This window comes from Danio aesculapii, chromosome 5 (assembly GCF_903798145.1).
Source record: "Danio aesculapii chromosome 5, fDanAes4.1, whole genome shotgun sequence".
NCBI lineage: Eukaryota > Metazoa > Chordata > Actinopteri > Cypriniformes > Danionidae > Danio > Danio aesculapii.
In genome coordinates, this window is record NC_079439.1 from 54,648,102 (window position 1) to 54,662,019 (window position 13,918).

Genomic DNA, 13,918 nt, shown 5'->3' on the forward strand with positions numbered 1-13,918 from the left:
GATACTGGGATTTATTCGCACAAAGTGAAGAATGGACCTTCGAAACTTAAGCTGCTTTTATAGCCCAAGCTTTTAGAGCTTCATAACTGTTTCGTTTCTAAAATATTAATGTTTTAATTTTTTATGTTATAGGAAAAAATTAAAAGTGTTACTCGTAAGTATATAATTACGAGTATATGAAGTTCTTGATTTGGAAATAAAACTATTTTCAGTTCTTTTTGTTTGTGTGTGTGTGTGTGTGTGTGTTAGTTGTGGCTTCCTCTTTAAATGCCATTAAAGCCATGAGTTTTTAACCATTGAAACCAAAGTAATTCAATTGCTTCAGCTCTTGGATTTTGGTTGTTTTTCACACTAGATAAGAAGAAAGCAACATGTACCACGTGTACCATTACTGTTTTTAATATAATTATTGCAATTATAGCTATTAAAATATGTTATGACAGTTTTTTCTTTTATGTATGTATTTATATGCGTTATTGGAACATGTTGAGTTACTTGACTTGACTTGACTTTGTGTTTCACGCGAACGCAAAGTTTGACTAGGTTTAAGAACAAGCCCGAAAGGAGTGGGCGGACAGGACTTTCCTGGCGTCCACGCCTCATCTCTTGACTCACAAAGTGAAGTCAGTCACTGAACTCATCTCGAGCGAAGCGCGGTGAAGGAGCAACTCCACACAGTCTCTACAACAGTTGTAAGTATCCGAGAGATCATTTAGAGAAATTGGTATCTAATTAGTATCTCGGTAGCATAGTATTATGTTAGTAGATTATGTAGTGCAGACAAAAAGGGCTCAAATGCGCGCTGCCGTCTATTTATTTACCCTTTACTTCATACTAAGCCGTTCAATGTTAGTTTTGAATAGGAAATAGCAGTAAAATGTTTTTCTTGCGTTTCAGACTGAATAAAGGTACTGTATCTACTATATTTTTTATACTTTATATGTACGTGGCGCCCCATGGCTGGCGTTTTAACACTTAATATTGCCTAATAATTCAGTTAATATAGTAGTTTTGAAGATACCTATAATTAGGCTATGAGCTAATCGTTAACCCTTGTGCACTGTTCAAATTGACTACCCTTTTGTTATGTTACGGATGAAAACATCCACTGAATTAAACTGCCGAAAAAATGCATCAAATAAATATACTCACCCCCCCCCCCCCTTTATTTATTTTTTTTACATAAATCTGTTAATCAACCTTAGTCCTGATCAAAACTACTAAACTGCTCTAAAAGGATTACAGGATTTTAACTCTAATTGGTAAATTCACAAATGATGTTACTGATTTGGTCAAAAAAAAACCACTAAATACATATTTTCAATATGAAAAGATTTTTTTAACCTTTCGACACGGTCTCGGACATGTGAACGATTACAACATTGGCTTTAATGCATTGTTAGATTTTATTTTTTTTCTCTCTAATTTACTGTTGGTGTATGTTTTTGCCCCATTGACTTCCATTATAACCACATTTGATGGTGTGTCTTTTTTTACTCTTTTTGTCTACTCCATGTAGTTCTGAGAGCAGTGATGCATATTTTGATTTTCTCACTTTCACACACTCACAGACACACATATACACACTTTAATTTGCTGTTATACTCTACTGAGGATCAGCAGTAAAAATGACAAATTTTACCTCCCAACAGGGAAAACCACCAACAATCAAAAATGCATGATTATATGGTGTCATTTTTTTGCAATCAAAAAAATGTGGTTATAATGGAAGTCAATGGGGGAAACAGACACCAACAGTAAATTAAGGAGAAAAAAAATGAAAATAATGCATCAATGGCTATGTTGTTTCACATGTCCAAGACCTTGATAAAAGCTTTTAAATAAATCCAGTCCACAATTACCTTTTATATTGAAAATACAACACATAATTTATGAATTTGGCAACTAAAAAGTTAAGAACCTGTAATTTTCTTAGCAATTTAGTAGTTTTGATCAGGACTGGGGTTGACTAACAGATTTACGCAAAAAAAAATTGAAAGAAATATTTATCCGATGCATTCTTACAGCAGTTTAATTCAGTGGATGTTTCCCTAACATAACAAAAGGGTAATAAATTTGCCCAGAGTGTATCGTTGAGGTTTCATTTTTTTTAAATTCAAAGCATTTTCTCAAAATATGTGTCAAAAATAATTCCACTAGCTGAAACACAGAGAAAGTAATAGCCAAATCCAGACAAAAAAAATTACCCCAGAGTGGATTGAAACACCCCCAACAGTACATAAGGGTTAAATACTGGTTTATTAGACACTCATACTCATAAAAGTTATGTATTAACCTGCCAGTATACTAGTAATTATTTATTAGATATTAAATTGATACTACTTATTCATTAGATACTTTATTATGTAACCCGTTATTCTTTCTTTGTCACGCAGGTCCATATTTTTTGCAATGTTGAGAAACATTTGATGGCAGTGACACAAAACAAAAGACCGGCAGTGTGCAAGGTAGGCAAGTTCTCTGTTGAATGATATAAAAAATGGTTTGCTTTTTCTAACTATATCTATTTGTGTATTTTTCCCACAGAATGAGAAGATGTGCTGTCTTACACCGGTTAAGATGCAAGTTCTATGTGTTCGTAGTGTCACTGTTTGTCGTGGTGAAGCTGGTGTACTTAAAAATTTCAATGGACAACAGTATCTACATCGAGCCCTATGGAGTTACACATAGATCACTCAAACCTCAGCCTCTGGATGGCATTAACTGCACAGCCATTTATGAACTGGAACCAGTGGAAATTGGCAAGTCCTTGGAGATGAGACGCAAAAAAATTGTGGAAGTTGATGATGGGAGAATTGCTTCGTTTACTGCCAACTGCAAAAGCTACATAGAACAAAGGCGCTACAATGAAGTCTTGGTAACGGATGAGGAATGTAACTTTCCAATCGCATACTCTTTAGTGGTGCACAAGAACAGCGCAATGGTGGAAAGGATACTTCGAGCCATCTATGCACCTCAGAATATTTACTGCATTCATTTTGACCAAAAGTCCACAAAGGGTTTTATTGCTGCAATGAAGAACTTGGAGAGTTGTTTTCCAAATGTCTTCATTGCCTCTAAAATCGAGTCTGTCCAGTATGCGCACATTACCAGACTTAAAGCAGATCTCAATTGCCTTTCAGACTTACTGAGTTCAGAGGTCAAATGGAAATATGTCATCAATCTGTGTGGTCAGGACTTTCCACTGAAGTCTAATTATGAGCTGGTGACTGAGCTCCGGAAACTAAACGGTGCAAACATGCTCGAATCAAGCAGGCCCAGCAAAGTAAAAAAGCAGCGCTTTCAGTTTCGATACCAGTTGAAAGATGTATCGTATGAATACCAGAAGATGCCTGTTAAAACCTCCATCGCTAAAGACCCACCGCCGCATAACATTCAGATGTTTGTTGGAAGTGCTTACTTTGTCTTGTCGCGTGATTTTGTGACATATGTTATGAACAATCAACTGGCAAAGGATTTTCTTCAGTGGTCAGTCGACACATATTCTCCAGATGAGCATTTTTGGGCATCAATGGCAAGAGTTCCTGGAGTTCCAGGGGAGTTAGCGAGATCTGCGCCGGATGTGTCAGACCTGAAGAGCAGGACACGTTTGGTTAAATGGAACTATCTCGAAGAGCGCTTGTATCCAAAGTGCACTGGTACACACAGACGTAGTGTCTGCATCTATGGAGCAGCGGAGCTCCGGTGGCTTCTGGAGGACGGCCATTGGTTTGCAAACAAGTTTGATCCCAAAGTTGACCCTGTCATTATTAAATGTCTTGAGGAGAAACTTGAGGAGAAGCAACTTCAACAATGCTTGAGGAGAGTGTCTTAAAAGAGGCTTTGTTTGGTTGAAATATGCATCTTTGCTGCTCGTATCTCCGTTCAAAGCACCAGCAAGTTGAAAGGTTTAGCTCTATCTCAAAGTTATTCCATTCACGTTTAAATTGCCGTCCTGCTACATATGCTAGGTCTTTATGCTAATGAGTTTGGAAGTGCCTTACAGCTTCAGCTTTAATACTTCACACAAATGATGAATGTGTGGAGGAAATATTTATACATTTTAATTAAGTATTTATTTTAATTTATTTAACCTATAATGTCATGCATGAAGAATCTATTGTTTACGGAATCAGCGGTGACAGTTTTACAACTTGATTGTATTTTTCTTTTGTCATTGGTTTTCAAAATAAACAATGCAGCTAAAATGATATGCTGTGTAATATTTCCTGATTTTATATGTGATTTCAGAACAGATAACATTACAACCTGTTTCAAACAATGCTATTTCGTTATTGAAATAGTCAGTTATATGACTGAAATGATGTCAGTCAGTTATAAATGTTATTGAGCAACAGATCATTCTGATTGTTTCAAAAATATGTTTTGAACACACTATTGCATATTGAAAACAAATAATTGGGAAATGCTTTACGGTTAGCATTAAACTGTTTGCAATATTTGGCAGTACTGAAAAATGTAAAATGCTCAATATTAAAGGGATAGTTCCAACCCAGGCTCATTCTGATTACGTACGCCTCTATACATTTCTAGAGAGAGCAAAATACATGTCAGGAGCAATGTTTTTTTTGCAGTTTTTGTTTTTGTGAATGCCCTAGAGGCCGCTGTGTATGCTTTTTCAGATGTCAAATTTCAAGACAGTCCTCGCTGCAACCCGCAGCTTAATGACGTAGTTGACCAGGTCTGCTACATTGTTGACAATCGCCTCCACCTCCCCTTACCCGAAACCCAACTGTCATAGTAGCATGGGCGGTAGAAGGTCCACTATGTAGTTGAAGATCATCTACACCTTCTCATATCCTAAACTCAACTGTCAGATTAGCATGAGCGTTAACTTAGTGGGGGGTACAAGGTCCGCTACGTAGTTTACAATCGCCTACACCTCCCCCTACCCTAAACCCAACCACCACAGTAGCATGGGCGGTACAAGGTCTGCTACGTAGTTAACGATCACCTACATCAACAAGCAGCGAGTTGCAGCTTGCAAATTTCTCTCGCGAGAAACTATTGACTAACCCACCCTCCTCCTTCCCTAAACCCAACCAATAGTGTTTTAAAAAGTACTGATTGACCTGCCCACCCTTTTCCCTAAACCCAACCGCAGTGTTTTAATAAGCAATCCCAAAAAAAACCTGTCGCCTAATTTTTACCACGTTTTCAGATTTTACCACATTCTCACCCTGTTATTTACTTGTTCATTTTATTTTTTAGCTTATGTTTTTGTCTTACCCACTTTCTGTTTTTTGTGGCGCTACCGAACAAACTGGTAACAGCAGAAAAGCCATTCATATGGAGGTCAGCGAAGAAAAGAAATGGCATTATAGCGCTCCATAGTGTTCATTTAAATATGAAATTCAGCCAGATGTACTTCTGGCTACATAATTCACGATCTCCAGAAATGTATATAGGGCCATGTTTTCAGAATGAGCATATGTTGGATAGTTCATCCAAAAAATTTTATTCTGTCATTATTTACTCACCCTTTACTTCTTTCAGACCTTTATGAGTTTCTTTCTTTTGTTAAACACAAGAAACTGGAAACCTGTAACCATTGACTTTCATAGTATTTGTTTTTCCTACTGAGAAACTAAGTGGTTAGCGGTTTCAGCTTACTTCAAAATATCTTTTGTGTTCAACAGAAGAACGAAACTCAAAAAGGCTTTGAACGTCTTGAAGGTGAGTAAATAGTCTTTTTTAGTGGGGTGTAAACTATCCATCTTATGACACCTTATATATTTTGCTTGTGTGGTTTTATGAAATTACTTTATTTGCTCATGTTGAGCTTCTATTTGCACAAACTGCTTTAATCACTTACATAAACAGGATATCTGCCTTATCATCAAAGTCATTATTTAACTTTGCTTTGTCGTTCAACTGAGACGAAGTTGGGAAAAGCTCATAGCAGTCTTTAAAGTGGAGATGCAAGACCAATAAGTAAGCCTTTGCTCAACCAGTCAATGGCTGGACAAAAGCACCTAAACTTTCACTGCAACAAGACACTCTCAAGTGCACACCCCAAAAAAATTCCCAAAAGACACTTTTTTAAAACCGATATGTCCCCTGAGATATTTTAAAACTGACATTTTAAAAAAGACAACTATACAGTCTTATATCCGTTCTAAATGTTGTCAGATATTGTATTGTAAATAGTAGTTTAATTCTAAAAGTAAATTTTTATTCAAAGCTTGCGCCAATGTCCTGAGTTTGCCCTGCGCTACTCTGTCTCTGTTTGTTACCAAGGGTTGGAAACAGAGATCTTGAACCTACTTTTCTGAAAAGGTTTTCTGTCTGAGACGTAATTGTACAGCATGTTTGACCACTGAGGTAGCCAGCGAGGCTCGGTTTCCTCAATCTAAATGCAGTACAGTCGCCACAGGTGACTCCTTAGGGGTGTTGACAGTGTAAGTTAATGCACCCTGGAATGTAGACGCCTGCCATTAAAGCCTCTTTGACCCTCTCAGATGCAAATAGTACAGAGAGACCTCTGTGTTGAGTTTTATTTACTTAATATCAGTTACATGGTCTACAATCAATAGTTTGACTAAGCTAGTTTACATGCACGGAATGCAAAAGGACATCTTCATAAACACTGTGTGTGCTGAAGCAGGGTTAAGCAGAGTCAGTGGCATGCTGTTTCCTGAAAGGAAAATAAGAGGAAATGTCCTCTAACAGATGAAGCTAAATGATACACCTCTTTGCTTGTGGTTTAACCGGGGAATTAGTTCATCTTTAGCAATAGGATGTTAAACTGCTTCAAACAGGAAACGGGCAGCAGTCACTTTTAGTAACAAGAGTCAAATGATTGTACATTATGTAGATGCCGTAGGTTGGGGATGGTGAAGCTGAACTTTTCTGGTTGACATGCATATTTGCTTATAAATTTATATATTAAGTATTAACCTATTGTAAAAATGTTCTGTGTTTTGATCTCTAGTGCTGCACATTTCAGCATCGAAATCGCAATGTGCGAATCTGCAATAATCACATCATAGGATTTGCAATGTCTGGTTGGGATTATAATTGGAGTCATTATAAGATTAGATAAAGTTTGTAGCTTTAACAAAGATCTGTTGTATTTAAGTATTTATACAATGAAGAGTGCTATATTAATTTTGAATATTGAATTTTTGTACTTCAGAACTGTTAAACTCCACAGAGAACCATAACCATTTAAATGAATTGTGTTGTATTCATCCATGCATGTCATTTTTGTTTTATATTTTATGCAGATTCTCTACAAAATCATCCCAATCAAAGTAAAACCAGGCTGATCTCATGAGGAAACCTAAGTATTTTACGTTTTGTCCGTTTACTGAGTAATTCCTACAAATTTGAGTTCAGTCGTATGAAAATGTATGATTTTAAAGGAGGCGTGGCACTCAATCTCACCTCTTAACTTAAACGTCATTTGGGGATGAGCAAATCGTTCCAAATTGTCACACTGATACTTCCAACATAAGTAAATACAGTAATTGTATTTCAAATTCTGATTTGAGCATGTTTAAAGGATACAGCATAGGCACTTGTTATATATTCTTGAAAGTGATATGCACAGTTATACATTTTTAGCTCATTTTCATCTACATACCCTTAGCATGTAAACATAATAATAAGTAATACATAATATAAATAAAATAAATATAAATAAATACATATACACATCCGATCAGGGCCAATTTTTTAAAAAACTGTAAATATAGAATGGATTTTAACCACAACAATGTTTACAGAGTTGATTTACAGAGCTGTCCACTCTTTTGTTACGTCACTGTTTGACTACTGCAGTTCACTTTACTGTAACATTTCAAAATCACACATTTTTCATCTTCAGTTGGTCCAAAATGCTGCTGCTAGATTCATTTGTAATAGGAAACATGACCGCAATACTTCTCTTCTAAGGGGTTTCTATTGGCTCCCCATCCAATTGATTTTAAAGTGCTTTTACTGGTATATAACTCCCTTCATAATCTAGCCCAAACCTATCTCTAGGAGCTGTTGCATTTTTACACTCCTGCAAGATCTCTTAGATTGAGTGATCAAAATCTTCTTTTAGTTCCTCAGTCCAGGCTGAAACGTAGAGGAGACAGAGCATTTTCTGTGGCGGTGTCGCCGTTATGGAACACTTTGCTCCTTGAGATTAGAATGGCTCCATCACTATCTAGTTTTAAATCCCTCCTAAAATAATCACCTCTTAATATTATTTTAATAGTCCTTTCTACTGCTTCATTTTTATATTTATTCAGTCATTTCTCTTGGCTTATTGTTATGTTCTATATTCTGTCTTTTTATTTTACGTTCACCTATTTACATCCCTTTGGTCAGTCTTGTGACTGTTTTTAGATGTGCTTTATAAATAAATGAACTTGAACTTGATTTGATTTGAAATAAGACACTAACTTTAATTTTAAAAGACCAACATGTGCACGTCCTTAAGTATTCTGGTATAGCATTCCAACGATTAACAGATTTCACTGGGAAAGAAGATAATCCAAGATAAAAAGGATTAACACAATGATTTATAAATGATCTAGTAGATCTTACAGAAACTTTAGAGAGAAGATACATAAAATTTCTCTTACAAAAACTCTTCATAAAAAAAGTTCTTCATAATTGTTTTTTTATGTTTTCTATTATATCCAAATGATTTTGCCAAACAGAGCTTATCACAATGTGATTATGGGGACCAGAGATATTGATTTGAGATCAAGCCATTTATAAATGTTACCTGTTTGTTGTTATAATTCATTACAAAATTATTACAAGGCCACCATAATCCACCCTCTAGTTTAGTGCCTTTGCTTTTATAAAATAGTTTCACAAATATCAATGCCAACAATAATTGTATTTGTGTTCTTTTTTTGGATTACATTTCTTAGCTCCTAATTTCGCTAGTTAACACACTCAATGCATTTTTTTTTCAACACATCCCATAATTTCAAAAATATCAACCTCTACCAAATGGTAAAAATGTCGGTTGATGGTAAAAGTACTGGAATTAATACATATACTATGAAAAATCTGAAAATTTGAGCGTAAGACCAATTTATTTAAAAAAATATTCTAAATAAAACATCTTTGAACACTAAGTTATCTTTATTTTTTGTAGTATGCCATGAAATATTTCAGATTCTCATTTAACAGGTTTCTTGTTTGTTTGTTTTTACAATAAAACCAAAATCAAGTGTATTTTGTGGATTATGTTTGATTTTTTTTTTTGTAAACCAACAATGCTGTGTGTAAAGCATAATTTAAAACAGTCATTCTTTAAATGACTTTAACAGTCATTATTTACAACAGTCAAAATATGGTCAACCGTTTGGTAGATTATCATAAAAAGACTGGAAATAACCATTTTATAACCGTTTTCTTTATTCTGCCATGACTAATACACACATAAACTAAATGAATGCAAACTTGTCTTAGAGGTATTTTGTAGTCATTCTGAAAGCAAAACATTATTTGCGTGCATCATTTTCCTTGTTCTGCAACAGCATTTACTGAGCAGTGATATATCTGAACTGTGATCTTACCTTATTCCTAAGAAAAGTTATAGTTGATAAAATTCATATCAAATCGGCAAATATCAACTGATATCAAACGTATGTAATGTATTTAAAGCCAATATTTAACACAGCGGAGAAGTATTGTACTGTAGTATTGAACACATCTTGTTTTTTTCCTGGAAATAATGTTTCTAGAGGAGCTGTTGAATTGAACCAGATTTTGGTAAAAACCCAAACATTACACACATAAAAAAACAAAACAATGCCAAATAAAAAAAATAAAAATAAATAGTTGTGTAATAACAATAAAATGACACAAGGACAAAGTACTAAGTATTTGCATTTACTATGAAATGTATTTAATCATTTATATAAAAGGCTTTTTTGATGATTTTTCACCTCTCATTCATTCATTTTCTTTTTTATTAATCCGGGGTCGCCACAGCGGAATGAACCGCCAACTTATCCAGCACATATTTTATGCAGCGGATGCCCTTCCAGCCGCAACCCAACTCTGGGACACATCCATACACACTAACTCACACACTATGGACAATTTAGCCTTCCCAATTCACCTGTACCACATGTTTTTGGACTGTGAAGGAAACCGGAGCACCCGGAGGAAACCCACGCGAACGCAGGGAGAACATGCAAACTCCACACAGAAACGCCAACTGACCCAGCTCAAACCAGCAACCTTCTTGCTGTGAGGTGACAGCCCTACCTGCTGCGCCACTGCGTTGCCCTATTTTTCACCTCTCATATAGAGAAAAAAGTCACATGAATTGATTAGGTCTGACTTTTATCCACAGAATCCAACAGAGTGTTAAAATCTCGATGGTTCTGTGGGTCTCGTATATCAGATATGATCTTTAATTTGTATTTTATATTGGATTCCAATCAGGTAATTGGCTGTGCCATTCTACAGCTTCATTTTCTTTCTCTGAATGCATTTGAGAGTTTCCTTGGCTGTGTTTTGGGTCATTGTCTTGCTGAAATGTCCACTCTGGTTTCATCTTCATCATCCTGCTAATGTAGGTGTTGGACTGAAGAAGTTAATATTAATTTACAATGACGAAGGCAGAGGGTTGCTGAAGAACTACTGAGAGATTTCAGCTGCTGTCTGGGCTTTCACTGCCGTTCACCACCTCTCTTTCTTCATGTGTTCATTACTTTTTCCCTGCATCATTTCATTTTATTTCACATAACTTCATTTGTAAACTAATTAGATCAGTTTCCTTTGCAGATATGGATTTCTCTAGCTTTTACCAACATTCGGACTTTCCCCTTATTAATATAATTTCATAAAAGTATTATTTGCAAACTCTAAATAGCGAAATCATATTAGCAGCCAATGACTATCAAAGTACAACATTGTTCACAGTCAAATAAACAGTGTTAATGTTGTTTTCAAGTTACACTTGCTTGCTAATTCCGATTGAATATTCAAAGTAACATGGTAAACAATATAGAGTCTTCTAAATGAACGAATGTGCTAATATAAAACCAACTTTACCTGTATAAATATATGCTGCTCAAGCGCAGATCTTCCTGTGCGCTCTTAAATAAACGCTGCTGAAGTGTGATTTAGTGCATTTATGTAACAAGTATGTCTCTCACATTTATTTGATTTGCAAGGAAGGATACTAGAAGGATATTCATACTAGAAACATACTTACTAATTTACTGATCATACTAGAAAAACACTAAAAATATACCACTCTATACTAACAATTTACTAATCCATACTAAAAACATAAAAATGACATACTATTCCTTCTAGAAATGTACTAATCCATACAAGAAACTTACTAACTAACATACTAATCATACTAGAAACATACTAACGACATACCAATCAATACTAGAAACGTTCTAATCCATACTAGAAACATAATGATCATACTAGAAACATACTAGCAATATACCAATCCATACTAACAATATACTGCGATAAAAGACTTAAGGTTGGGCTCATTTAACTCAGACTACCAATATTAAAACTAATACTACCATACTAGAATGATGACACTTTACTTTATACTTTACTAATGACACACCAATCCATACTAGAAACATACTAACGACACACCAATCCATACTAGATTAACATACTAATCCATACTAGAAGCATACTAATTCATACTAGAAGCATACTAACTAACATACTAATCATACAAGCAACATACTAACAATATACAATCCATTCTAACAATATATTAATCCTTACTAGAAACATACTAACAAACATACTAATTATACTAGAAAAACTGTAGCAACATGCTAATTCATACTAAAACCATGCTAGCAACATGCTAATTCATACTAGAACCGTGCTAACAACATGGTAGTTTATACTAGAAACATGCTAGCAAAATACTAATTCATACTAGAACTATGCTAATTTATGTTAGCAACTGCCTAGTTTAGCTCTCAAAAAAGGTTTTAATGTAACAACGTTTCGACCTACATGGTCTTTATAAATATACAAGACGATTGGAGAACTCAAAAAATAGTCAAGCTCTACACATCACACCTGCAAACAATAATCACACCAATCAAATAACAAGCCATGAACAAGGGGAAAAAAACAAACACCAATCCAATGTTGGATTCATTGTGTGGTTGGTTATATATTTGTGGAGCATTATCGAGCAAATCTAAATTAATTGCCCCAAGGGGATTAATGAAGTTTTTTTAAGTTTTAAATTTTAAAATTGTATCGCAATACCCCATGGCTGATTATCAGTGGCTGAAGATCATTTTGTGCAAACAGTCTTAATAAAATATTTGCATTTTAAACCGCATGTTGAAATATGTGACATTAAAGCAACAGTGAACAAAGGGGAACTGTTGTGTAAAGCATTACAGCATCTGCATAGCAAACCTCACCCTTTATACTTTCCATGACATGGCAGTTTAACTACTATATCTGAACATTTCCTCTCTCAAAGCATTAACGTCACCACAGAGTAAATACCATCTGCCTCAGAACAAGCAGAGGAGTCTATAGCTTTCATTTAAAAAGTTGGTTATGGTTCAAAATGAGGGGACCCTCTCTGAGACCACACCTCTGTGTTATTCATGCTAGCGCTATTTAAAGGATGTGACATTATTAGCACTACCTTGTGTAGGTGTCCCCTCTGCCAGAAAGAAACGGGTGTGAAATCTCATTTACACCGACTGCTGTATGCCTACGACAGCCTCCTACAAAGCTCCCCAAAATGCAATCTTTACTTAAATGTGTAGGAATTTTAAAAAGGATTTTCTCAGTTGTTTGATGCAAAGAAGTGAGTTTAAAGAGTTGAAAAAGTAGGTTATGTTTGTCAGTTCACAATAAAAATGTAATGCTGTCATATTTAATTTAATTTATTCAGGTAATCACAAGCTCAAAAGGTATTTACTGTACTGTAATGTTGGATTTAAGACAGTATAAACCAACAATATGTCTTTTTAGGAAGTCGGACCAAGGCCATGTGACACACAGCAGCTAAATGCAGTTGCCAGTTCCCTTTTATTGTTATTTCTGTTCTGTACAAACATTGTGCATTAATTTACAGGAATAAAAATAACTTTCTACACTTGATTATTATTATTAGCATTATTATTAGCATTTTTTTTACTAAGAAGCTAGTAATAAAATTTCCTTTAAACACTAAAATATGCTGGGTTCCACATAATTCCTTCATGTTTTCCCAAGACAATTTGATAAAGTTAACTTTATTTATTTATTTATTTTTTTACAAATTTAAGCAACCCAGGCTCATTCTGAAAATGTTCCCCTATATACATTTCTGGACAGTGCTAAATACGTCCCTGGAGCTAAGTTTGTTTTGCAGTTTTTATTTTCGCAAATCCACGAGAGGGTGCTGTGTACACTTTTTCAGATCTTAAATTTCTTGCGCGAGTGCCAATCGTACCTACTGTTCTCATGTAAATCCACCAGAGACCGCTGTTGACTGACTGACCGACTGACTGACTGACTGAGCGACTGACCGGCTGACTGACTGACTGACCGAATGACCGATTGACTGATCCACTCTACTTCTTCCCTAAACCCAACTAATAGTATTTTCAAAAGCACCGATTTACCCGCAGATCAGAGTTCACCAAGCTGCAAAGCAGCAAACTGCAAAACAAGTCACATGAGCTTGCGTTTCCTGTCTGACGCATTTGTGTGCACATGAATGGAAGTCCAGAGTGACTGCGGCTTTAGGTGACCAGTACTAGGCAACTAGTATTGGAGCACAGGGAATGACGTACAGGTGCGTGGCTAATTAGAATGCAGGTGACGGGATTAGTGTGATTATGCAGATTGGGAGTGGGAGAACCTGGCCTGGTTGTGATAGTATGTTAATCAGGTTTGAACTGCATTTTTTTGAGGTATACAATGT

The 13,918-nt window shown here is 35.4% G+C and overlaps 1 protein-coding gene across 1 annotated transcript; it reads left to right on the forward strand.

Moving 5' to 3' along the window:
* Window positions 1–612: 612 nt before the first annotated feature.
* Window positions 613–4,203, forward strand: gcnt4a (glucosaminyl (N-acetyl) transferase 4a). Its single transcript, XM_056457037.1, has 3 exons — window positions 613–692; window positions 2,397–2,468; window positions 2,548–4,203. Exon 3 carries the CDS (start codon window positions 2,549–2,551, stop codon window positions 3,833–3,835), a length of 1,287 nt encoding a protein of 428 aa, XP_056313012.1. The 5' UTR covers window positions 613–692; window positions 2,397–2,468; window position 2,548; the 3' UTR covers window positions 3,836–4,203.
* Window positions 4,204–13,918: the final 9,715 nt, after the last annotated feature.

What these genes read in the sequence shown, in the direction of transcription:
- gcnt4a (XM_056457037.1), top strand. Translation starts at nt 2,549, where the DNA reads ATGAGAAGATGTGCTGTCTTACACCGGTTAAGATGCAAGTTCTATGTG.